Source organism: Misgurnus anguillicaudatus, chromosome 14, assembly GCF_027580225.2.
Source record: "Misgurnus anguillicaudatus chromosome 14, ASM2758022v2, whole genome shotgun sequence".
Classification (NCBI taxonomy): domain Eukaryota; kingdom Metazoa; phylum Chordata; class Actinopteri; order Cypriniformes; family Cobitidae; genus Misgurnus; species Misgurnus anguillicaudatus.
The window spans coordinates 22,702,481-22,730,341 of NC_073350.2; the positions used below are offsets into that span (position 1 = coordinate 22,702,481).

At 36.1% G+C, this 27,861-nt stretch overlaps 1 protein-coding gene across 2 annotated transcripts in view; it reads left to right on the top strand.

Moving 5' to 3' along the window:
• The window catches only part of unm_sa1614 (un-named sa1614), a 46,501-nt gene continuing 18,640 nt past the window's right edge, over nucleotides 1-27,861 (top strand). The window contains exons 1-15 of one of the 2 annotated variants that reach the window (XM_055184252.2): nucleotides 1-351; nucleotides 9,608-9,680; nucleotides 9,998-10,143; nucleotides 10,455-10,529; nucleotides 11,854-11,903; nucleotides 12,462-12,591; nucleotides 13,654-13,739; nucleotides 14,619-14,694; nucleotides 19,548-19,634; nucleotides 24,031-24,042; nucleotides 24,463-24,563; nucleotides 24,786-24,855; nucleotides 25,830-25,917; nucleotides 26,420-26,468; nucleotides 27,587-27,750. In XM_055184252.2, the coding sequence (XP_055040227.2) occupies nucleotides 226-351; nucleotides 9,608-9,680; nucleotides 9,998-10,143; nucleotides 10,455-10,529; nucleotides 11,854-11,903; nucleotides 12,462-12,591; nucleotides 13,654-13,739; nucleotides 14,619-14,694; nucleotides 19,548-19,634; nucleotides 24,031-24,042; nucleotides 24,463-24,563; nucleotides 24,786-24,855; nucleotides 25,830-25,917; nucleotides 26,420-26,468; nucleotides 27,587-27,750 (1,333 nt within the window). In that variant the 5' untranslated portion in view covers nucleotides 1-225. The remainder of the gene's footprint in view (nucleotides 352-9,607; nucleotides 9,681-9,997; nucleotides 10,144-10,454; nucleotides 10,530-11,853; nucleotides 11,904-12,461; nucleotides 12,592-13,653; nucleotides 13,740-14,618; nucleotides 14,695-19,547; nucleotides 19,635-24,030; nucleotides 24,043-24,462; nucleotides 24,564-24,785; nucleotides 24,856-25,829; nucleotides 25,918-26,419; nucleotides 26,469-27,586; nucleotides 27,751-27,861) is intronic. The other variant, XM_055184253.2, reaches the window with a different exon arrangement.

Below are 27,861 nucleotides of genomic sequence, written 5' to 3' on the forward strand. Positions count from 1 at the left end.
GCTTCACTGTGACTGAACCCTCGCCTGTTTCCTCTTTATGTGCTTTCACCACTATAGCCAAACATGGTTTTATGTCGTTGAAAAATAACACTGCCGCACTTTACTCTCCTGCCGTGTCAACTTTCCAAACATTCAGACATAGGCAGCTACTTCATCTCCAACAGCATCATCATATGGACTTATTGTGAAATATATTTCTGTTGGTTTCATCTTTTATCCTCCAAAATGCCTGAGTTCATATCAGTGGATGAGTTTATCGCGGAGACTCTGGAGGACTACAGCTCTCCGACCACTTCTTCCTTCTACACAAAAATGTCAAGTTGCAGAAATTCCGCCCAAATTATCGAGGAGGTATGAGATTACACATTTATGTTCTGGCTTTTTCATAAATACTTATCAGTTGTCTTTGACAAGTGCACATTGTGATAAAAATGATGAGGCGCTCTGTCCCGTCCAGTGTAAGAGCGGGTCATGTGTCTTTGTGAATGCATTTTATCCTATATCATCTTCCTTTGTCTAGTTTCACAGCTTCATAAACCATTTAGCGTGTCGGCTTTTGTATTTTTCTCTGGGAACCCATGCTTCAAACATTATAAGACCAGATACTGATGCTCTTTGTCTTGTTGAATTCATTGGGCTAAGCGCAGCCTCTTTCCTAAAACACAAACCCCGCTTTTTTAAGCAAAACCGTGAATTAAAGTATTAGAAATTATTGTATTAAAATAACCAGGATGCTTTTAAAAATACATGTAATATATTTAATGCAAATGTGGTGTATATGTATAGTATTATGGGAGCTGTGTTATGGAGAAAGGGGCGCTCATTTTGTGTTAACTGTTATATTTCCTCGTCAGTGAGTGAATCACACTGAATGCAATTTTCGTTAGTTCTGATAACACACAATGTTTTCACATTTTCTTTGTATTTCGCATTTTTCTTAGAGATCTTATGTTTGTTAACTAATATCATATTTCGCGTCAAAAACGAGCTTCGCGCTGTATTATCAAGTGCACGTGCTTATTATCCTGCCTGCATCCACAAACAAAACCAGTTTAGGATTTCTTGGGATTTCTTGAGCTGAGGAACCAGTCCACGATACGAGACTTACAAGTGGGACATTTTCTGAATTAACATCCGTTGTTGTTATCGGAATAACAATTTTAACAAATCGTCCTAAAATAGGGTTAGGATGGTTTCATTGACAGTGTTGTTTAAGGAACAAAACGATGACCCAAAATGATTTGAATATGTATTAAGCCAAAAATATCTTATGCAAATCATTATCTTGCTACAATCTGATCTGACAAATATGTCATAACCAACCAAAAGTGAGATGCCCATTTACAAATAGCGCTCGCGTGCTCAGTCCACATAAAATCAAAATGTAAGTTTTGGGTGTTTAGTATGAATATCCTGAAGAATACCTATGAACGTGTGCTCCAAAACACTGACAAAATACGCATTTAAAAGATAAAAGCATTCAAAACTTGGATCAGCGATTCTTGTGACGTCATTCAAATTAGCAATTTAAAAGGGGGGAGGAGCCACCTAATATAGAACATACAGTAAGGTTTTACAGTCATTAAGTAGGTGCTTCATTTAATTTATGTATTTTCACTGTACACCGTTTTGGACGCATGACATATTTACATATAGTATTGTTTCTAATAATGTTGGACCCAGGTTGCACCAATTTGGAGTATACAGCCGGATCATGGCGGTAACAATTGGATGATGACTGCTTTAATAGGGGTGACAAAGTGGAATTTGAAGTAACCATGGTGATGACCCGGGCTGTCCAATACACAGCCATACAAATTGAACAGTGAACTTCATTACATGCTAGATTGTTTGGGTCACATGTGACAGGATTGAACCCTGAATATCTACTCAGCTTCACACAAGCACAGCCTAAGGGGTCTTCGGGACAATGGTGGCGTAAGAGGTCTAAGAGGTCCTCTGAACTCATTTATAGGCAGTACTCCCTATGTAATTGTGACTCCGGGCTTTATAATAGTATCCTCTTGACTGATCTCAGATCAGACTTCTGCTTAATCTGCATTAGCGCAGCTTTAAAGCCATTAAAACAAATCCCATAGTTAGGAAAAGACACTACATAAGTGTATTCAATAGTGACATGATTTTTGGCTGTGTCCTTGACCCTTTCTTGGTAAAGAGTTGGTTGGACCTGTCTAGCTCAATACTTTTTTATTTACTAAACTTGTGGTCTTTAATCAAATTAATATTTGAGAAAATATATGTGAATATAACAAAGAGGAAAAATTGGACCTTCATGCCATAAAGTCTGTGTTTGGGTCATGTGACATGCATGATGACAAAGAGGGAACTGGAAAGATTTCCCTGGACCATTGTGATTTGATATGCACTCCCTCTATCTCTCTTCAACACAACATGGTGTTTGTATGTTCCCATTTAAATGTACCCGTTGTATATTGTTGAAAGTAAATTGAAACTAGGGGCAATCTGGGATTAAAGAGGGCACTGGAGAGGAATAATGAGAGATAATTAGAGTGCTCGGATAATCTGCCACAACAGTAGAGGCAGGCGAAGCTGTTGTGTCACATTTTGTTTTTGCTGTACGGTTATGCAGGTATACCCATTCATTCGGCGAATGGAGACACCCGATATTACTATTGATTTCATTCCAGAACATTTTGTGAGAGTATTTTAAACAATGCCTTTTTGTTGCCCCTTCAAAGAAAATGAAATTATTTTCAAAAGGTTTAAGTCAATGATAACTCATTTTCTGTGTATGCGCCCCCATGTGACATTGCTTCCCCAAAGACCCCGTTTAAATCTATTATTGCAAATTACTATAGCACTTATTGCTTTAAAAGCAATTCAATCCACTCACACAGTAAAATGTAGAAAGAGTTTTCTAACAGTCTTGAAGAAAAAAAAGTTGCAATTCTAAATGAAATCTGCGGTTCACTTACATGTTTTGGGTTCTTCAAACCATACAACTTTTGAGGTTTTATACTATTTCTGAACAAGGTAGAATCGAGTTTTTAACCTCAAACCACATCTTTTTCCTACTTACCCAAATTACATCCTCACAGGTTTAAAAAGGATAGTTTACCAAAACATGAAATGTCTGTCATCGTTTACTCACCCTCATGTTGTTATAAACCTGTATAAATTTCTCTGTTTTGATAAACACAGAGGAAGATATTTTGAGGAATGTTTGTAACCAAACCTTTCACGAGCCCCATTCACTTCCATAGTATTACCATCCCTTTAAAGTCAGAGCTCTGAACGATGTATCATGCCGGTTATAACTGAAACTGTGACTTTAAACCATCTGTAGTTAGTAGTTAGTAACTGTGAGGAAGGTACTCTAGTGGTAGTGTGGTATTACCCCGATATTTTGGGGTTTCACTTCTCCGAACTTAAATGAAGCCCACTACAGTAGTTAGAAACCAGAAGTGGTGCTGCTCAAAGTGTTTATGTGATATGTTATAAGCGTAATCTTATGTCTGTCTCAAACTGTGCATTATCTCTGGTGTCTTAATATGTAAGTTAGTATTTATTTTTCAGCATAAGATACATCATATCTGACAATACACTTTTAGAACGGATGTGTTTAAAACAACACACCAGTTTTAATTTAGGGACAACACACTGCATGCGTTGTCCCAGAATTCACACATCTCTGTGTTATTATTGAAACAACACATTTTGTGTTAATTTTAACACAGCGTGTGGTTTACATAATTACACATAATGTGTTAAAAGCATACCACAAAAAAACCTTTCTCATGGTGCGTTCACACCAGACGTGGAAGAAGCGTTATTGTGTATTAGAGACTAATTAGTCAATTTGTCTGATGAATTTTGCCATCATCTTGATAAAAATTTTTAAAGAGCCTTCGCTTACAACAATTTTATCACTTAAAATTCATCTTTGAGAATATAATAGCATATGTGAAAGTTTTTCTTGTGACAGTAATTTCTTCACGCTTTTAAGTAGCTTGAATGCGCCTGTAGACCCTTTCCTTACTCAGCATACGCTGATAAATATGCAAATTGGTCAGTCGCACTAGCTCGGATCTTAGATTTGAATATGTTAATAAGTCCCCACCTCCACTCCTCCAATCGTACAAGCTCAGACTATAGATATATATTTACATAGATGCTAAATTTTTTTTCAGACACATAGCTGCTAAATCCGGTTTATACATATGTTTTGTTTAGCACTGATGTTAACAATTTAACAACGTTAACAGTACATGTGGGAGCAGCGAGTGCTTGCGTCGTAGAAGCAAAGCTAAAGCCACAGTGCAACGATCGATCGTTTTAGCACACAGTCCAGGGTTTCCGCAGAAAATTGAGAAGATTTTTGCCTCACATTCACTCACTCATTCATACACCGACGGCAGTGTCAGCGCCATCCAGCTCGGGAGCAGCTGGGGTTAGGTGTCTTGCTCATGGACACCTCGACACTTGGTCAGGTGGAACCAGGGATTGAACCACTAACCTTCCGATTTGTAGACAACCTACATGAACCACTGAGCCACTACCGGAATAGCTGCTTGATGAAGTAAAACTAAAGGGTTAATAAACACAAACTAAAGAAGATGTTGTAGAACGTCTGGCGAACGATGATAGATAGCGCGAAGATTGTAAAAACTGATTATTTCCCACTATTAATTACATAATCTTAAAGGAGTGTAACTACTGTAGCATGTAAATAATGCACATAAATAACGTGAGCAAGAGCGCTTAACAATTATATCGAATCAACAGGCATGTGCAACCCAGCTATTTGCTCAAACAACAAAATCACCAGCTAACTTACTTTAAATTTGCAAAAACTAGACTAATACAATAACAGGCTTAAATAAACCCAAAAAATAAGTCCACTTACTTCTCACGGACACGCGTTTTATCAACTGGCTATCCTCCAGACAGTGACAGACCACGGCTATTATTTCGGCCGTGTGGCGCTATTCTCCGAGATGCACTTGAAGGCCTTTTGTGCAGCAACATTTTTATTTTTTGGACAACTTAGTTAAGGCGGTAGGGTTTTCCAGCTTAGGCGGGCCGCCCAAACTGCAAAGTGCTGCGGGATTCATGTCTATGACTCGACCTATGATCCAGTCACTACTATCTGTGTTGATGTAATGTGTTTGTGACGTAGAAAACCAAGACGATTTCAAACCACAGCTTTGGAAAAGCAATGGTGTTGAATGATGAATTTGCACATGGCTTGTTCTAAACCGCCACATATACATATAAACAACAATAATAACTTAATTTTTACCACAGGGGGACTTTAAATACAAAAGATGAATGAAAAGATGTTTTAAATCTGCTTTCTTCTGACAGTAATACAGGATTGTTTTTATTTTTTTTACTGTACATACTGTAAATATAATGCATAATACATAGTTATATTATATAAATTGTTTTACAAAAATTTTTCACTTTATTAAACTTTTAAGTAAATAGAATTCATATAAAATGCTATATAAATATTATAAAAATGTCACATTGGTGTAAAAACCAGAGCATTTTAACTAGTATGTGGTGTGGCATTCCTGTGAGAATTAGGAAGTAAACGAACAACATTTTGGTCTGAAAGCCCATCGCTTTCGTACCATGACTATGTCCAGAATTCGTCTGTGTTTATTAGTAGTGTTTCTTTGTTCCTCCCTGTTCTGTACACTACAGGGAATTTCACGAGCGTTTTCATGTAATTGCACTGACTGCATACAAAAGCCACACTAAAAAGCCAGACATAGCTGCTGCTGTAAGAACAAAAGATCTGTGAGGTCGGTCGTGCTGAGTAATGAATTCTTACTCTGCCTAGTAAGGGGAATAGGAAAATTGAGCCTTGAATGTTGTTCCAGGTGAACTACAGCATGGTTAAATATTTTGTTGACCCTGTGTAATAGTGTGGAATAGGAGGCAAAATTAACACTACCCAATGCCTATTGTCTTTGTAAATTAAAGTTGGATGGTGGCATGCTTTATTAGGAGATGCACTATAATACATCATTTTAAGAATGAATCCCCTTTTCTGATCTATGGCTACATTTACACTGCAGGCGAAAGTGGCCCAAATCTGACTTTTTTTCCTCAAATGTGACCCATATCTAATTTTCTTATGACAGTCTGAACAGCATATATCAGATTTTTTTTACTGTAATCAGACCCAGGCCACTTTCATATGTGGTACAGTCATGTCACATTGTGACAAAGTGACGATTTTCCCTGTTGTGAGGAGCAGAGAGTTCGCTCAGAGTTGCGCAAATCACTCTGCCCAAGTAGAAGTGCTTCCCCTTTTGAGTATGTATACGATTAAAATATGGCTGTCTCATATGACCTTGTTATTTGTACAAGATGTGACTATACAAATCACAACATATAATTAGGAAAATGTTGGCGTTATTTGGTCACTTATCGGAAGCAGTATGCTAGCTGAAGCTATTTACTTCCAGTCTTTGTGCTAAGCTATGCTAGTGGTGGGTGCGTCAGACAGAGTTACGGCACGCACAGAGATAAAAAAGGTATGTATGGACTTATCTAACTCCGGGGGATACAGTGAACAAGCTAAAATCCCCAAAATCGGCGTGTTCCTTTAAGACCTGCAGTGTGAACTAAGCCTATGTGACAGATGCAAACAGTAAAATGCTCCTATTTACATAGAGACAGAAATGTATATTTGTAATATAATTTACGATTTTTGGCCAGTAAATTATCTCCAATGGTGCAATACAGAAACTGTTTGCTTCACTGAAGTGTTGCGTCAGTAACTGTTGACTCTTGCTCATGGTCAGATGATTTTATATCACAACCTGTTTCTCAGTTGTGCCTTATACAATGTTTATTATGCGCTCTATATAGTCATTTGCCCCTCACATGATCATGTATGACACCATTAAATATTTATTGCTTATCCATTGTTGCTGGTGTGAATATAATCAGCAAGTACAGACTCGGGTGTCAAAGACATAGAGGTTGTTGAAACAGGAAGAAGTCACCATAGAAACTATATTTTTTTGGAGGAAGTTGATTTCACCAAGGCTAAATACAGTAGAGCAAAGTTAATCTTGTCAGTTTTCCATTGTAATGTTATCTGATATTTGTGAATATATATATATATACAACCATCTAAAATCTAAAGACATTTTTATGATTTAATAAATCATAATATAAAATTAGATTTTTGAAATTTAACCTTGATATCTATGTTTATGCATGTGGCAGATGCTTCTATGCAAAGCAACTTATACAGTGCATTACAAGGTATACATTTTATCAGTATGTGTATTCCCTGGTTTCAAACCCATGACCCTTTGCACTGCTAATACAATGCTATACCACTGAGCTATACGTATATCTTAATATTGGCTGAGTAAGGTGGAATCAGGGACTGAAATTTTAATGCGATTTGCAGGATTTCACACACACAGGGTGTTATGATCGCACAAACAAGCCACTAACACAGAGATTTAGTATTCCCAGTACTGAAAAGACATTTTCACTACTACCGCTCATGCCCATTCATTGTATAATTTATCTGATTTTCTTTTTTTATCAGCATTTGCCCATCGTATAGAACATAAAGAGTCGAGAAGCTTAGATTACTATCCATTATAGTGCATAAAATTGATCACCATTTGGAGTTCATTTACATTTTGTGATGCCCTGCCAGTGCAAGTTGGACTACTACCCATTAAACATATACTGTAGTAGTCAATAATAGAGTGTTCAGTGTGATCTACAGTGACAGATACATGGCAGATGATCTCTTTCCCTCTCTCTCGTTTCCATTCTTAATCTGCTTTGCCAAATGGTTCTTTGAGGGAAACCCTTAAGGCTGCAATTGAAAATCTCTATTTTAGTTAATAACAAGCCGTTTGAGCATAAAAATGTGATTATGCTAAATCACCTGTGGTTAAGAGATGAGCACAGTTTAGAGGCGTGCTCAGGGACTGATGGGATATGAACTGAGGAAGTGTTACGGCCCTCCGCGGGGTTTTATTCTGAACCCAGAGGAACAAACTGTTTATCTTGAGCAAAGGGAGAGATAATTGAAACAGACATCCACAGGAAATGTTGTCTCCCATTAAAGTTAAGAAGGCGGCTTTTGTTGATTTATCTTCAAGCTTGTGGTAGGATTTTGCTGTGAGAACTATATAAAAAGGCTGGGTAGTTTATCTCTGCGTAGGGCTACATAATGCAGCATTCATTTCATTATTTTAACATGAGCACTGAGTCAGTTGTGGGAGCTTTTAAAATGTGCCAAACCCTGATAACAGTGATGCATCATGGTCTCGGGTGGCAGACTTTAAAATAATAACTGTGAAGATGTTAATTAATTTTTTTCATTCGATTCTTGTTTGTTTGAATAAACTTGACAATCAAACTTCATGCTCTACTTGTTTCCGTCTCGAGAATAAACCGTTGCATAATGGATGTCACTAGATTACATTGTAGTACACAAAGCATTGTAATGTTATTCTTCAATGAGATGCATTGGGAGCAAAAATAAATCATTTATGCAGCTTATGTAATAAAATAAATGCTATATTTTAATGAAATGATATCTCCCATGCTGATTTTAAACAAATCCTTGTGTACACAAAATGCAATATCTCTCCTGGTCTAAATATACTGCTGGCACATATGTAAACTTCAAGAAACACACAGTTACAAAAATCCGGCGCTGCGCATAGTTTGTATACAATTTGTGTTACACGCACTAGACCCTCGCGTACATGTTAAAACTGAACTATACTTTAGGCTTTATAGAGATATTAAAATTTTGTCATTTACTTACCCTTAAAAGGGAAATTTCACATGACTTTTTTAAGATGCAAAATAAATCTTTGGTGTCCCCATAATACATATATGAAGTTCTAGCTCAAAATACCATATAGATAATTTATTATAGCAGGTTAAAATTGCCACTTTGTTAGGTGTGAGCAATAATGTGCCGTGTTTGGGTGTGTCCTTTAAAATGCAAATGAGCTGATCTCTGCACTAAATTGCAGCGCTGTGGTTAGATAGTGCAGATTAAAGGGTGGTATTATTATATTAAGATCCCCTTCTGACATCACAAGGGGAGCCAAATTTCAATGATCTGTTTTTCACATGCTTGCAGGTAATGGTTTACCAAAACAAAGTTACTAGGTTAATCTTTTTCACAGTTTCTAGGTTTATTAAAGAACTGGGGACCCAATTATAGCACTTAAACATGGAAAAGTCAGATTTTCATGATATGTCACCTTTAAGTTGTTCCAAACCTGTATATATTTCTTTGTTCTGCTGAACACAAGTGAAGATATTTTGAATTTGAAGAATGTTTGTAACCAAGCAGCTCTGTGGCACCATTGACTTTCATTATTAGGACTACTATGAAAGTGAAAGGTGCCCCAGATCTGTTTCGGCCATTAACATTTTTCAAAATATCATTGTGCTCATCAGAACAAAGAAATTTATAGATGTTTGGAACAACTTAAGTGTGAGTAAATGATGACAGGATCTTTCGGTGAGCTATCCCTTTAAGAGATGATACCACTTGAGCATATAATGTGGAATTTAAACACAAATTATAAACCTTTTCTTTCTTTTTAAGGCCTTGGACTCTGACCGCACAATCTTGCAGAAAATGAAGAAAACAACCAAAGCAAAGCATATCTCTGGACAAGGTAATAGCTTTATACTTAATACACCAGATAGGATTCATTCAGACAGAAATCTACAGATATACATATATACAGTAAGTGTAGAAACAGTCCCACACGTCTCTTAATGGCATTGTTTTACAATTTCATTACTACAGATGATTGCATGCTTGCATTGATGATTGACAATATCCAAAGCATTTCCTGCAGCCCAACTGTGAATATGAATGAAATAAAAAGCAAATTCGCCATAAGAGACCCAAATCCACCTCCCTCTGTTGATTTCAATGTGTCTCTTCCCCATGGTTTCGGCTGAATTTCTGCTGGTTTTCTCCCTCCAGAGCACATATCACATATGGAGTCATACATCAATTCCATGGAGAAGTTGGCTGTGAATTTCCGCAGCAATGGAGAACAGGAAGTGGCCTCAGCCTTTAATAAGTTTGCAGAATTCTCCAAAGAACTGCTGATGCCAACGAAGAACCTTGTGAGTTCGTGAGGCACATATAGCATGAAGAAGGGTTTTTTAATGGTATTTTTAGCTTCTGGATAATCCCAAAAAGTGATTTTAGTATTAGTCACGTTATGGTTTTACAAGATAGGCTTTATCTGCAAACAAACCTGGCTTCCTTGCCAATGGTTTTCTCAGTTCCTTGTTCACAGTTCCTAATCCTTAGCCAGCATGTTCTTATTAAATTATTTTTAAAGAAAAATAAATGGTTATTTGTGCATGTATAAACCGGGACTACATTTGCTTTCCCTCATATTTTCTGTTTTATATATTTTCCTCTTTGTCAGTTAAAGAGCATGTTGCACAACATCAACTTTTTCCTGGACTCACTGGTTAAAGGGGATCTGAAAGAGGTTAAAGGGGTAAGTTAAAATCTAGAATATAATAACATAATAGATAATTATTGTGTGTTTGCCATGTTAATCTGTTGTTTCAACGTTGAACAAACAACTGACGTTATTTCAACCAAATTTTAACATAGATTTTTAAGCGTTTTATTAACCTTTTTAAACCGTTTACAATTCACTGTTGTTTCAACGTTGTATCAACGTTGAACAAACAACTGACGTTATTTCAACGTTGAAGGTCGGTCATATGCCTGCTGGGTATTATCAGATAATTCCAAATCTGAATGTAGCGTTTTTTGTTTTGTTTTAAAGCTTCCCTTCAAGGAAAACACTACCGTTTTTCAATATTTTACTACGTTCTTACCTCAACTTAGACTAATTAATACATCCCTATCTTTAATCAATGCGTACACTTAATCTTTGTACAGTGCGTCATGAATGTGTTAGCATTTAGCCTATCCCTAGACTGTTAAATGAGTAAGTTACACGAGTAAGTATAGTGGAACAAAATAAAACATGGCAATTTTTTTAAGCAAATAAAAGGAGAAGTATATTGTATGGCGGAAGAGCACTTAGTTTGCAGCACTTCGACCTTGGGCTCAGTAATATTGATGGAAGTTTGAGCGAGAGGGGGAGGTGTCAGGAGTGATGATGTTACTGCGAGCCGAGGTCGAAGCCTTGCAAACTAAGTGCTCTTCTGTCATACAATGTAGTTCTCACGTTTTATTTTGTGCCACCATATATACTCGTGTAACTACTCATGTAGGAGTCTTTAAATAGGGAAAACATGGAAGTGTTTGGTGGCTTTTAAATTCATCCCTGTTTGGATCCCAAGGAATGGATGGGGCTAGGCTAAATGCTAACACATTCATGACGCGCTGTACAAAGATTAAGTGCACGCATTGAATGAAGATAGGTATGTATTAATTTGTCTAAGTTGAGGTAAGAACATAGTAAAATGTTGAAAAACGATGGTGTTTTCCTTTAAAACAAGTACAGTGATGCAGTGAAGATATCATAGGCTACTTTAATAACATTGTACCTTGATTTATTCTACATAAGTGTCCAAAACGTCTGAGCCACATAAAACGTTTGGAAACCTGGCCAGAAATAACCAAAGGTTTAGGTTTTGAATATCGATAACATTGAAACGTTGTAGCTTCATGCTACATTTTAATAAAATAAAAGTATTACAAATTCTGCTATTGTACAAGAAGTGTTAAAGTATTTAACATGGTTGCATGTCTATCTATATACAGATTATTAACACGAACAGTGTGTTTAATGTCTTGTCTTATATGATGCTTGAAGCTTTAACACCTTGTTTTCATCCTGCCAGGACCTGAAGAAGCCGTTTGACAAAGCGTGGAGAGATTATGAAAATAAATTGTGAGTATTTTTAGTAATAGTGTTTGTACTTCTGGTTATTTACTTGTGTATTTTTGTCTTTAAGCACTTTTCGATACTCACAATTTTAAATTTGTTCGACAATAGAGATATTACAAAGGCTTCAAAAATAAACCTGAGCAAAGGAAGATGTTTTATCTATGATATTTGTCACAACAGTTTTATTCTTGTGTGTATGTGTCAACCAACAATGTTATATATTCTCTGTAACTCTGGTTTAATTTCCTGTTATATAAGTGTTGGCCTTATTTCTGTTCTATTCCGTAGACATTTATTTAAAGGTTTCTTTGACATTTTGCTTGTTTTAGGTAAAAACCTGATATCAAAAAGTCCTTTCGGTGACCTTACACTTCTTCCCGTATCTTAATCTTGTTTCTTGTAATTTCTGTTCTTGATTTATTGTGAATTCTCATAAACATCCCTTTCACTTCTCACCCAATACTTACTTTGATTTGCGTTTTAACCACTTTTCCCCATTTAAAGTGCACTGTTTACCATGCGTACAGTAAACACGCTGTCATATGCCCTCTGACCCCTCAGCAATAAAACTGAAAAGGAGAAGAGAGAGTTGGCGAAGCAGTATGGCATGGTGCGGACAGAGGTGAGCGGAGGGGAGATTGCAGAAGAGATGGAGAAAGAGCGCAGGATGTTCCAGCTACAGATGTGTGAAGTAAGATCTATCAACATTTGCGTAATATCACACATTGAATTATAACCTCAGATCAGCTACTCACAGTTTATACAATATCATCCTTGTATGTCCTCCGGATTTCCTGACGTCACACGCAACACATCACTGATTTTAAAGGGACCATGGCATGAAAATCTGACTTTTTACTTGTTTAAGTGCTATAATTGGGTCAGTGCTTTTATCAACCTAGAAAATCTGAAAAAGATCAACCCAGTAACTTAGTTTTGGTAAACCATTCTCTGCAAGCATGTGAAAAAATAATTCATTGAAATCTGGCTCTCCTTATGATGTCACAAGGAGATCTTATATTAATAATACCGACCCTTAATCTCCACTATCCAACCACGGCACAGCCATTTAGTGCAGAGTGAGAGAGAGAGAGAGAGAGAGAGAGAGAGAGAAAATAATTCACAGCACAATTGAGTTTCAAGTGCAAAAACCACCATCATTGTGATCACTGTTTAAATTTCATCAGCTCATTTGCATTTTAAAGGACACACCCAAAATGCCACATTTTTGCTCACACCTACAAAGTGTCAATTTAAACATGATAAAACAAATTATCTATATGGTATTTTTAGCTAAAACTTCACATATGTGCTCTGGGTACACCAAAGATTTATTTTACATCTTAAAAAAGTTTTGTGACATGGCCCCTTTAACGCCAGCACTTAACTTTAAAGCATACATTGTAATATGCTCCTGGCACCTATGGACTTTTTATTGGAGGACAGGCTCATCCTTAAACAAATTTGAATGGTAAAAATGTTGTCAATTTTCCATTGAAAAAAATGTGTATGGCCATTAACAAGCATTATGGTACATTTTAATAAGGTTAATTAATAATGTTTATTACAAACCTTAATTTAAAAACAGGATAAATAAATAAATGCACACAGGAGGTGTATAAAAAATATATTTAATGCATTTGTCTGCAGTCTGTGGCGCTCTATGTGACACCCTACAAAAGAAATTGAAATTATTCCTCTTTATCTGTATATTTTATGGTTGAAAACATACTTTTCTTCTCTTTACGAACAGTATCTCATCAAAGTAAATGAAATTAAGACCAAGAAAGGAGTAGACCTTCTACAAAACCTCATCAAACACTACCACTCTCAATGCAAGTAAGTCAACAGATATCAGTAATAAATTCTGCTTGATAAAGCTGGAAACTGGCGGCTGGTGACTTCTCTTCTGAGGGGCGCATATTCAAAATAAGTGTTCGGAGTGTCATGTGTGTTGCTCGTGTTTTCAAAATATGTGTTTGTTGTATCATGTGAACCATCACGTGTTTTGTCAAAATAATTGCCTGCTGCACACGCGTAATAACCGTTTATGATAAAAGAGACGCTCAAGTTCACAAATACACCCAAGAAAAATATTAACAGTAAACTTAATATTATTACTCATGAGATTATGCGAGTATTTGGCAAACACGAGCGTCTCTTTTATCATAAACCCTTTAGACGCGTAAGCAGCAGGCACTTATTTTGATAAGACACGTGATGCACATAAGTTCACTCGACGCGCAGAACACATATTTTGAAATTACGAACCACACACATGACGTGAAGAAGTAACCGGCCGCCACTGGAAACGACTTGAATAAGACAAGTCACAGTAAAGCAAAAACAAAAAACAATCCCCACAATAAAGTGGTCTGGTGGCACGAACTGTGGCACATCACAAAAACAAAGTCAGCCGTATGAAGCGAAATCTCTCAGTTTGCCGGCACAGCTGTGTCTGGCTGGAGCCATCAGACTGTTATGCAGTTAATTTTATGTGTGGTGTGACTGATTATCTCTCTTTATAGTCTCATCTCTCACGTGTCCCTCTGTACTGTTTTAGATGTGACTGGAACTTGAGAGGGTGAGAAGCCATAGTAAGGAAGTGAGAGAGAGAGACAGTAAAAGAGATGCTGGCTAGACAGTTGATGCACTACTGTGGTGGTTTTAATGAAAACTTATATAAAATTTCATTTAATGAATGGTTTCTACTGTCAGTTTCTTTCAGGAGTGTCTAGCTGCTACAGAGAAGCTCAAGCAGTATATCGATCCCCTTACTGGACAACTGAATTCTGTGAGTCTTTCTGTGCTTTGTGCTATTCCCCATTTTGTCTTTTAATACACAGATAAGGTGATGCACTATGGGTCAAAGACAGAAATCACAATTACATTTGAATCAATCCTCTTGATTTCCATTTTGAGAATTATTATATCATTTTAATGTAGTATCATTATGGTAAACTGACATTTTATATGATAATTCAGAGTATACTGAGGAAAGGTCACAGATGAACTTGAAACCCAAACAATAAATGAAATAATTCAGGTGGGTAATCTGCATGTGAAAACCCACATCTAGTTTGATTTACTCTTTAAAATGATACTACATAATGGAAAGAAAATATAAATTGTATATATTTAATATTGACTGTCATGTATAATCTGTCATATGACATGGCCTGTAATATAAAATCGGTATTTTGCTTTGTTTTTCAGCTAATATCTAAATATCTGTGAGACAAAAATTCCTTACCATAATGGCGAGTAACGCTTGCTTTCAGACAATATATGAAGAGCTGAGATGCAAAACCCTGTGTCTGACATTTTTTCTTGGAAATGAGTATTTTTTTTTATAAAACTCAATGTGTCTCATTCACTAATAATTGTGTGCGTTTTTCGTATTTATACGCACACTTGAACTCTCACGAAAACTTTCCGCCTAATTCACAACACGTGCGTACGCACACGAGTTTGTTCTTATACTTGTTCTTACATTACTGAATTTGGAGTGAGTGGCCACGTGCACAAGGTTGGTAATTTGCATAAAACATGCCCAAACCAGCAAAAGAGCTTGAAAAGAAATCCATGATCATATTTATTATCGGTAAAGTTCCGCTTTGCTTTGCATTTTTTATTTGGGAGGTTTTGCTGTCGCTGGGGGAAGCCAGTGCTGTCCACCGACCCGGAGTAACATTATATAAGTATTTGCGTTAACAAATGTGACATTTAATTAATATGATAGAGACGCGCATCTGTATCTAAAAGAAAACAGACAGGAGATCAAGTGATTGACGTTTGGACTTCTCATTACATTTACATGACGTTTACTTTGGGCATTAAACAGACGCTTTAATATAGAGATTTAAAAGTGAGGAAGGAAAGCGTGAGATTTGTCATTACGTGCATCTTATTTGTATAGAAAAAAATAAGTAGGCTATAATAATGTATAATATAATGTATATAATAATAATGTAGATAATGTATAATAAAAAAAAAAAATATATATATATATATATATATATATATATATATAAAATACAGCAAATATTATAATATAAAATATAATCATTTAAATTTTATATGGGTGATTCTCACGAAAACTTGGTTTTAAAAATGTCAAGCATGAAAATTGAAAAATTGCTTAAATTTACTTTTTTTCCCACCAGACATTGAAAAACAAAGTCTGGAGTAAATGGGAACATTAATTTAAAAACTTTTACTTATTTAACACTTTTTGTAACATAATTTAAAAAATTAGTCCTAAAAAATCTCATTACCGCAACAGTCAGAAGACATCAACACTGACATATTTTCAAAATGACATGACAAACCTAAAAGAACATAATTTGGAGATTCTGCACATGCATTTAAAGTATTATGCTTCTATTAATTAAATTAACATTTAATAAGCATCTGTTGCGGTAATGATAATCAAAATGTCGTGTAAGCATTCTGACAAGACAATATTTCAAATTAACTGTAAAAAAATGATCTTACCTGGAAGCCATCTTGAAGTAACTGGTCCATGTGCTTGGTCACTCAAAATCAAACTTTATTAAAATTCTGTATGTGTGCTTAAACTGTTCTCAAAAAGTGTTGCGGAGGATGAGAACATCAGGCATGGACACATCATTTTCCTAATTTTCCTTCATTATTATTATACATGAATATTCAGTAAATATTTGTTCTGTCATCTAAAGTAGCCTAGCAAAACATCCATTTATTTTTTTCTTAATATTTTTGTGTTAATTTGATTAAATAACAACATAACGCATGTTCAAACACAGCCGGACACATTGCGGTAATGAGAATTTCAGCAGAAAATGAGATAAAATTTACAATTATAAATTCTTATGATGAAATCACACATTGTGCAAGGTAGAACACAGTATTGTGTTAATTCTGATGCTTTTTAATGTTACTATATTACACATTTTAAAGCTAAAATCATTAGTGCCGTGGTGTTTCAATGGTTTCGTGAGAATCACCCATACATCAAAATTATTATACACATTATAATTATAGCCTAGCATTTGATTATAGCGTACGTGATTATTGCGTACGAGTGGTTTTAGGTCTTCTTGAATTTTTGCGTACATTTATAAGACATTTTGATGCGAAAGTTTTGAAAGCAAGATTTGTTCGTGAAAACATCTGTACACACATCTCACGCACAAATTTGTGCGTACGCATGCTTAGTGAATGAGACCCATTGGATTTTTCCAACAAACGGTATTTCTGAATGACCTGAGGCCGGGATTAAGCAGATTTAAAAGTAGGTTATTTGATCAATGTATAACACGTGCCGAGAGCATTCGGTTAATTCGCTTTTGCATCTGAGCTCCTAATATCTTGAATTTAGTATGTTTTCATACCCCATTGGGAAGTAGTTTCTTTTTAGGTAAAAATCAAACAAAATTTAGTGATCAGTTGGAAGACTATATGCGTCATATGAACTTCTTTCAAGATACTTTTTTGGTACTTTTGCATCTGTTTGTAAAAATGAATTTTCTTGTGAACTGTTCCTTTTAATTAATAATTCTTAATATCTTGATTTCTCAACTAAATTGTTTAAGATGTTTAGATATGTTTACCGGAAAACGGGGCAAACTACTGAATTAAAATGATTTAGTCTAGTGCATTCCGAAAAACAAGATAAACCGTGTGTTTATTGGGGGTAGGGTCATGTGGAGAGAGAGAGAGAGAGAGAGAGAGAGAGAGAGAGAGAGAGCTTATCATCTGTATTCAAAGCACATCTCACACTGCAGCAATAAAGCTCAGGATGAGCAAGACATTGGCCCCAGTCACTCAGTCCTTGCTGTCCTACACATGTCATTTTTTATTAATGTTTCTTCATAGAGTATTGCATGGGGTCTCTGTTTAAAAATGCCGAAAATTTGCCATCCTTAGGTCATCTGACCACATATTTCAAACTCAGTGGTTTCATCCTTCATACCCTTGCACTGAAACACCTGCTGCACTTCATTGATCTTTTTTTTGCCACAATTGTGTTATAGGATTGTCAAGCAAACCGTATTATTTTCTCATCTACTTCTGAGTCCTGATCAATAATTCTTGGCCAAAATGTGATCACATGACCATCTCAAATTCATGCGATGTAACTGACTAGTATGTCCTGCTGAAAGGTGGTTTGCAGGTTTCCCAGCCAAAGATTGTTTAGCTGGTCACCCAGTTAGTTTCCAAAATCTTTCCAAAACCAACAAAACAGATAAGCCAAAAGCATCTGGCCTTTTCAACCACATAACAATTTGCTACGACATACTGTCAGAAAACATGGTCAAAATGGTTCCTAGCTGTCACTGGGACCAGTGTTGGGGAAAGTTACTTTTAAAACTAATGCATTACAATATTACAGTAAGTTACTCCTCCAAAAATAACTAATTGCGTTGCTTAGTTACTTTTCATAGAAAGTAATACTTACGTTACTATTAAGTTACTTTTGCGTTACTTTTTCTTTCTTGGCTGAGGCTTGAGTTCTTTCAGGCCTTGCAGGTGTTTTTATGACTGAGAAGTTCTGCATTCAAAAAATGGATATTTCCATCCCAAAAATGTCAAACTCTGGCCTGAAATCTCTGTTTTTGACTTAAACTGTTCCCATTTAGGCGCGCATGCATAGGGTGCGTAATTCTGCGTGACTATGTTCAGTTTAATTCAGTACATTATTCTTTTTAAATCAAATTAACTAAACTGAAAAGTAACTTGCATTACTTTTTAAAAAAAGTAACTCAAAAATTATTGTGTAAATTTATAAAGTAATGCGTTACTTTATTCTTACTTCAGAAAAGTAATATTATCTGGTAATGTACATTACTTGAAATGCGTTACCACCAACACTGACTGGGACACACTGTAAAAAAAGGCAGCATGAAGTTAAAACAAATTGGTTTTGCAAGTCAATTCAACCTACTATTTTAAGTTTTGACTTTAGATAAGTTACATAACTTGTAAAAACAAGTTGAAGTTTGACTTAATTTGTTAAAGTAACTTAAAATATTTTAGATTTTTTTTATATTGATTTGACATAATTTTTACAGTGCAGTACCCTTTAAAAAGGTCCTAATATGTACTATTAGGTGCAGATATGAAAATATTTGGTACTAATGTGCACCTCTGATATATCAATATAAACTCTTTAGGTGCAAATGTGTACTTTTTGGGCAACTAGCTAGTAAGTAACACTCCACCATTTAACCATCCACAATCTTGGTTGTCACATTTGCATTGTATTACTTTATTTAATCAAAATGTAATTTTTGTAGTTAAAATGCTAGATATTTCATCTATTCAACAAAAAAACCCATAGCAGAGCAGCTTTTGTTGTTTTGATCACGACGCATCAAGGTTACCAGCCATCGTCGCTCTCCTTATCACCCTCCACAATCAGGAAAAAATCAGCACGGCAGGCATTTGGTAACACTAAGGAGAAATTTGCGGTTGATAAAGCAGAGCGCTTGGTTCAGCTGCAGTGATGCTGTGAATGACAGGCCGCTTAATGAAAGCAGCATTGTCTCACCCGAAGCCCAAGAAATCACGGTCAGAAAAACAAGGCTAGTGGAATGTGTGAGGAGTGGATGTGTGGGACGTGTTTGCAGCAATTTAAGAGTGTATTTGTATGGCTTTGTACAGATCAAACACAAGCAGGACGAGGAGAAGAGACGGCTGTGTGCTCTTCGAGATCAGCTCAGACCCATTCTTCAGCCTGAATTTAAAGAGGTACAGAATATAACACCCGTTTCACACCCCAATCGCAGTTAATTTGCACACATATTTTTTCTGCTTTTTGCTCTTCCGCAAATATTTCATGCCTGCTGTCACTTCTTACACTTCAAGCTGCTCTGCTAACCAAACTCTAAACCGTTTTATCTTATACTTCCTTTTTATATGACTGTAAATAATATGGTTTGGTATCGTTAAAGCCCTATATGTTATGCTAGTAGGTTTATACAGTGTAAATCTTGTTGATATCTTTTGTGAATTAGGTATAATACAATGTGTTTGTGTGGTTTATGGTTCAAAAAAACATTATTTTCCACATACCGTACATATTGTTGCTCATCTAAGCTCTGTCTTCCTGAAACGCAAGAATTTTGTACAAAGCTCATCGTTCTGAAAAGCGCTGTGCCTCTGATTGGCCAGCTAAGCAGTGCGTTGTGATTGGCTTGAATACCTCTGACATCAGCAAGAAATGTTATTCTTTAAATATGAAAACATAGACTACTTACAGGTTGTGAGTCAGAAGCGGGAGGAATTATGATAATGACCGTCGTGTCCACATCAACCGGCCCAGGAAGTAAACTGTTGCCTACAATCCGTGTGTTTGTTGTAGTCCAAGAAAAGAGATTTACGGAAAAACTTAAAGGGATGGTTCACCCCCAAATATTTTTTTTGTCATTATTTACTCACCATTACGTTGTTACAGAGCTGTTTAAGTTTCTTTGTTTTGCTGAACACAAATATTTAAAAGCAATGTTCGTAACCAAACAGTTTTAGAGCACCATTAACTTCCACAGCATTTTGGATGTCAATGGTGCTCATGCTTCCTGTTAGATGACAAATTTCTTCCTTTGTGTTCATTAGAACAAATAATTTTTTATGGGTTTGGAACAACTTTTGAGAGTAAGTCATTAGTTGATTAATAATAATAATAATAATTAGTTATATCTATATAGCGCAGCACTTTACATATGAAAGAGGGATTTTTCTCAACCACCACCAATGTGCAGCATTTCTCTTTTTCAAAAGACATCCTGGGATTTTAACAACCACAGAGAGTCAGGACCTCAGTTTAACTTCTCACCTTAAGGACGGTGCTTTTTGACAGTATAGTGTCCTCATCACTATGCTGGGAAGTAAGGACCCACACAGACCACAGGGTGAACATCCCCTGCTGGTCTCAATAACACCTCTACCAGCACCAACCTAGTTTTCCCAGGAGGTCTCCCATCCAAGTACTGACCATGCTCAACCCTACTTAGCCTTAGTGAGCAACCAATCTTGGGCTACAGGGTGATACGGCTGCTAGGTGATATGAGAAATGAAATGATTAGCATATTTTGGGGGATTTTTCCCCAAGTTTTACCTTTTTATTAGGTACTTTATTCAAGTTTATTTTTTTATCCCATTGGCAAATTTCCTTCTTTTTTAAGTATAAACTTACTTAATTTTGTAATTATGTATTTTTAAAAGACTTAATATCTTTGGTCATTTTGCTTCTCATAGAAATATATCTCGATTTAAAAAATGTAATATGCATATTTGTACTAGAATACAAGTCACTAAGTAAGTAACTTCTGAGGTTAATGTTGTGCAGTCTGGTATCCCGCAGGGGTCAATTTTGGGCCCTCTTCTTTTTAATATTTATGTTTATCCTCTAAGCCAACTTTTGAGATCACTTGGTCTAAAACAAATTGATTAACACTTTTGTGCTTTCTCGCAAAATTCGGCTGCAAGAATACTAACTAGAACTAATATACGAGAACATATTACTCCTGTTTTAGAGTCTTTGCACTGGTTACCCATTAGGTTTAGGGTGGACTTCAAGATTTTGATGCTTACTTACAAGGCATTGCATGGTTGGGCGCCTCAATACTTGACAGAGCTTTTAATTCCATACACTCCAAAACGTGATCTTCGTTCCTCAGAAACTGGTCTTTTAACTGTTCCCTCAACTCGTTTAAAACTAATGGGAGACAGGGCTTTTTCCTCATTTGCTCCAAAACTTTGGAATTCTCTGCCGATTGAGATTAGGCAAGCAAATTCTTTTGGTATTTTTAAATCTCAGCTTAAAACTCATTTTTTTATGTTAGCTTTTAATTGATTGATTGCTTTTTATCTTTGTTTTACAGTGTATAATGTCTCTTTAATCTTAATCTTTATTATGTGTTGTATCTTTGTTGTTTTAATTGTTTTTGTACAGCGCTTTGAGATGTGCACTTTAAAGGCGCTATAGAAAATAAAGTTTATTATTATTAATATTATTATAAGTAAGAAAATACTAAGGAAGAAATCAATTTTTGCAGTGTAGAGAAGACCCAGGATAGTTGTGCCAAACAAAAGGGCTACATTTTATTAAAAATAAAAATTTTATGATTTGACTTGGGTAGACTAAAGGGGGTTGCACATTGGGTGTAGAATACATAGGGCTCTATCTTACACCCGGCGCAATGCGCGACGCAAGTGTCTTTCGCTATTTTCCACCCTAATTTTCACGTTTAGCGCCGCGTTGTTTAAATAGCAAATGTATTTGCGCCCCCTTTGCGCCCATGGGCGTTCTGGTCTGAAAAACGAGGTGTGTCAGGCGCATTGTTGGCGCGTTGCTATTTTGAGGCAACTAAAATAGACTACGCCATTGACCAACAAAAACCTGGTCTAAAGTCTAAAGTCAATGGCGCAATATGTTTTATGTTATTTAAAGAGCGCATTAGTAATATGCGCCTATAAACGGGAGGACAACGCGGGTTTGCTTATCACAAAGTACATGAATGCGCAGCAGCACAAAAATGCTTTTAAATATGAAAGATTAAAGGATTGAATGTAAAAGATTATTATTGAGTCTCTTGGACATAAATGAGGACTAGTTATGAGACGTTAGAAGGCATAAAGAGCTGCTTCACCTGCAGCCTGGTAAGTAAATAAATGCTTTGCTTTGAACAAATGCGTCTGTTTTTAATGCTACCTCACGGATTTATTGTTTATGATGACTCTGTACCTGTGGATATGGTGAGATGAGAAACATTTGTAAGTAATGCTTAAAAAAACTCTTTGCTAAAAAAAACGCTGTCCAAAGTGCTGAAACGTGAGGAGAGCCGTTTGTAATTTCTTTATCTCCTGTTTGTTACAAATAAAGTATTTTTAGAGTACAAACCTTATCTTACATACTTGTAAATTATGTTTTGATGATATTGGATAGCCATACATTTAAAGCAATTACAAGCCTGCTTTTTACTTCCATGACTAAAAGAAAACGGTTTTTAAAGGTTTTAATAAAAAAATAACAATTTCAATACAAGTAAAAAAAGTACACTATTATTTAAGATTAATCTTAAACTGGGGATCTTCTACCTCCGCTTAGTTTTTCAGTTTACAAAGTCAGTCATCTAAATAGGGATTAGACATAGCGCCAGCGCAACTTGCTTTTAAAGGGAATGAGAGCTGTGACTCTCATTGGTTTACTGCACGTTACGCCCAAAATACTCCCATTACAATAGGACCTAACCTTTTCGACCATGCGCTCGGCGCAAAAAATTTTTTTCCCGTCGTTAAAATAGCAAAAGTGGATTCGGACACGCCCATTTAGACGTTGCGCTGTGCGCTTTAGACAATGCGCTTAGATCGTTAAAATAGGGCCCATAGAAGTGTCGTGCCATATGACATTTAAAATTCAAACAAATTATTTTCAATGAGATAAGCTACAGATGGGATGCTCTATGTGTGCCAATTTTAAAGGAACACGCCGACTTTTTGGGACTTTAGCTTATTCACCGTATCCCCCAGAGTTAGATAAGTCCATACATACTTTTTCATCTCTGTGCTTGCCATAATTTGTACACGTTGTGTCTATACAAATCACAACGTATAAATAGGAAAATGTTGGCGTTATATTGGGGGCAGTATGTTAGCTGGAGCCATTTACTTCCAGTCTTTGTGCTAAGCTAGGCTAGCGGTCGGTGCGTCAGTTACGGGACGCACGGAGATGAGGAGGGTATGTGTGGACTTCTCTTGCTTTGGGGGATACGGGGAATAAGATAAAGTCCCAAAAAGTCTGCGTGTTCCTTTAAGGCTCTGTGCACTAGTGTGTATTATATATGACTGCTGTATGTTTAACCCACAGCAGTGCTCTGTGCTTTGGATATAATGGATTCACTGTAGGAAAATCAATAACATTTTATATTGCAATGTATAGGCATATAGATTATGTCAAGGTAATAAATAGATAGGGATATGGAGTTATTTGTTAGTCCTATCTTTAATGGGATTATGGTGAAGAGGGATCAATTTGTATTTTTTACTGTCAACATTATTATTCAGTATTATCCAAAATTGCCTGAAATGACCGTGAAGAGATGCTTTTAACATAATTGTCCTTCTAAATGCCTCATTGACGAAAAAGCAATCAAGAAGAGTAAGTTGAGACTTTCGAATTTGCATGTAATGTCATTGAGCTTCTCTAATTACCCATAAACACTTGCATGTGAACTGTGATCCTCACGTGTGTGCTTAATAACCCATTTATCACAGTACTGGAAAAAATATAATGCGCAGTATAGTGTGAGATTCTCAGTTGGAATGTAACAGTTTGTTCTAAAGTTGTGCAGAGGAAATCCTATCCGAGTTTTAATGAAAAGCTAATATTAATGTTGTGCCTTGTGCATGAGTGAGCTTCATCCGTTGTGCATTTCCTGCATGTATCAGCTCTCTGTAAGTGTAAGACATGCTTCCCCTTTCTATTAGCACCTCTCTGCATGAATAACATGCATGTTTGTGATATCCACACAGATACATCATGAATGTACCATAATGAATTATATATGGTTTTGTGCAGGATTCTCTAAGCAGACAGACTGTGTACAGCATGCATCAGCTTCAAGGCAACAAGCAATACGGCACTGATAAATCGGGCTACCTTTACAAGAGGAGTGATGGGTAAATGAATTATTAGTGTTGTGGTGCATATGGGCATCATGTTATTGAATAGCTGTTTCTGGACTTAAGTAGGGCATCCTTCAAACATGACATGTAATCCAGTGGTTCATTAAGATTTTCCTGATAAATCCTCACAGAAGTGCTCTTTGTCAGCTTTTCGTTTCAAATGATGCAAGGGGAAAGTCCTGTGAATGCTGCTGTATTTTCATTTCTCTCTGATAGGTTGAGGAAGATGTGGCAGAAGAGGAAATGTACCGTGCAGAACTGCTATCTCACCATCGCTCATGGAACTGTGAGTACAGACATCACTTTTTGTAATTTTGGCAGACGACAGTTTCACAGCGTTTTTTGTTAGATTTTGTTAGATTGTGTTTAAAGCTTTAGTATACATCCTATTTTATATACCCTCTATAAAATGCTGGGTAGTGCTGCCTCACGATTAGTCGCGACTAATCGTTTGCAGAATAAAAGTTTTTGTTTACATAATAAATGTGTGTGTACTGTGTATAATAATTATGTTTATATAAACACACACACATAAATGTAAATTTTAAGAAAAATATATATTTATATATATTAAATTTACCAGAAAATGTTTATATTTGGATTTGTCCCTTTTTGAACCTATGTAGTAGATCAATACACTGTAAAAAAAATATCTTTAAGGGACACTCCATTTTTTTTTTTTTTTGAAAATACGTTCATTCTCCAGCTCCCCTCGACTTAAACATCTGATTTTTACCGTTTTGAAATCCATTCAGCTGATCTCCCCATATTGGCCTAGAAAATGGCAGCTTTTAATTCTTCGTCTGGCTTAGTACACGATGTAACTACTGAAGAGTCAAATTTTAAATATGGAAAATATTGAAACTTTTTGGTTATTTTTTAGCGTGATGCTAATGGTCTAATCCGATTCAATGAATTATGCTAAGCTATGTTAAAAATAATATTGCCAGACCTGGAGATCAGCTGAATGGATTCCAAAATGTTAAAAATCATGTTTAACTCGAGGGGAGCTCGAAAATGAGCATATTTTTAAAAAAGTGAGTGTCCCTTTAAGGAATTTAGTACACTAAGAAGACAAAATAATGCCAATTTTTTAATAATAACTTTATTTCAAAAATATTTAAAGTCATGTGTTCCTCTAGCTCAGCTGGTAGCTAACATTGTGTTAGCAGCTCAAAGGTCAAGGGTTTAATACTGATAAATGTATGCCTTAAATGCATAAGTCACTTGCCAAATATAGAAATGTAAATGTCATTGCAGCCTAATAAAGCACCAGCTAAACTGAACCTCCTCACTTGCCAAGTCAAACCCAGTCTGGAAGACAAGAAATGCTTTGACCTCATCTCACGTGAGTATACCACACACTGTCTTCGCATTCATATCATATTAAAATCATCATGCCATTGCCAAAGATAACATCAAAGGTACATCCTGCAGCATCTCTAGATCTTCACACAGTATATAGCACCAGCTTCGGTGAATTGCGTAATCGTTCTCTGCATGCATTCATGCATAACTTTAGCCTTAGGTCTCTAAGGCCATTATTATGTTATATAAGAAAGATGACACACTTACAACACTACATTAGTTTTTATGAACTAAAGCCAGGTAAAAACAGGGTTCACTTTTACTTGTAAAGGAGTGTTACTGTTACATTAGTTTTTATGAACTAAAGCCAGGTAAAAACAGGGTTCACTTTTACTTGTAAAGGAGTGTTAGGACTCGGGCACATTTGTTTGTCACTGAGAAAGGATCTAAAACCTGTTTTTATCTCACCTAAATGTTTGCTGGGTACATATGAGCTGGTGATAGCTGAGAATTAACAAGGAAGTTTCCTTATTTTTCTATAGATAATCGCACTTACCATTTCCTGGCAGAGGACGAGTCCGATTGTATGGCGTAAGTGTTGCTTTTGTTCATTTTACAGCAATAAATGCCCCAAATCCAACCTGTAAAGGCTCCTATAAAATACTAGCGCTTGAAATATTTAAAGTAAGAGAATAGAATAACCATTTTATTTTACAAAGAATCAAAATATATGACTTTATATTCATGATTCACCCTGGGAGTACTGATGTAATGAGCTATAAGGATATATATTTAAAATTAAAACCAACACATATCATTACTGTAGCCTCATATATTGTATATACGTTAATCCCAAGCACACACCATATTTTATATCACACACTATTCCGACTTGACCTTTAAATCTTGAGGTCCTGCTTTCTAAGAGGAAAAAGGAAATCCTTGGCTCTGATGTGGTTGTCTGTATTATGATTAATGCTTTTTCTGTGTAAGATCACAGCGATGGCTTCAATCTTCAGATAAATGTCAGAGGTGAAGAGGGGCAGGTTTCAAGATTATTTATATAATAATATATATCTCACCTTTTCAGAAATACATTCAATAGGGGTTATTTACTATACAGCATAACCCCTCTGAAGTCCAGTAATCTGCACATAGCGGTGCACCTGAAGTTCACCTGAGTCTTAAAGGGATAGTTCACCCAAAAAAGAAAATTCTGTCATCATTTACTCACTCTCATGTTGTTACAAACCAGCATGAATTTTTTTGTTCTGATCAACACAAAGGAAGATATTTTGAGAAATGTTTGTAACCAAACGTGGGCCCCATTCACTTCCATAGTAGGAAAATAGAATACTATGGAAGTAAATGGGGTCCACGAATTTTCCTCAAAATATCTTCCTTTGTGTTCATCAGAACAAATAAATTTATGCGGGTTTGTGAGATTGAGTAAATGATGACCGAATTTAAATTTTTGGATGAACTATCCCTTTAATTGTAAACAAGTAAGACTACAAAAGGTCATCTTCTTATTAACTGCAGATCTAACCTCAGACCGCAGGAACATTATTAGTCACAAATGACTTTATATGTGTGAAACAGCCTGACAATACTGCTGTAATTTAGCTGTACACAGTTACACACAAAGCATATGAATGTTCTTGTCGCCATCTAACGGTTATCTTTGGTATTGCGCTTTACTAAAACAGGTGGATATCAGTGCTGACCAACAGTAAGCAAGAAGCACTGAATGTGGCTTTAGATGAGCCGAAACCCAGCGGAGAAAACAGCGTTGAAGATCTAACACGATCCATCACTGAGGATATTCGGCGCATGCCTGGAAACAATGTCTGCTGCGACTGTAGGGCTCCAGGTACACAAACACACCACAGTATTACAGGGTTTTCATAATCATTATTAAGGAAATGGGCCCCTATGCATAGGTGGAGTTTTGCGTTTATGCTTGGGGTGGCACCTACCGACA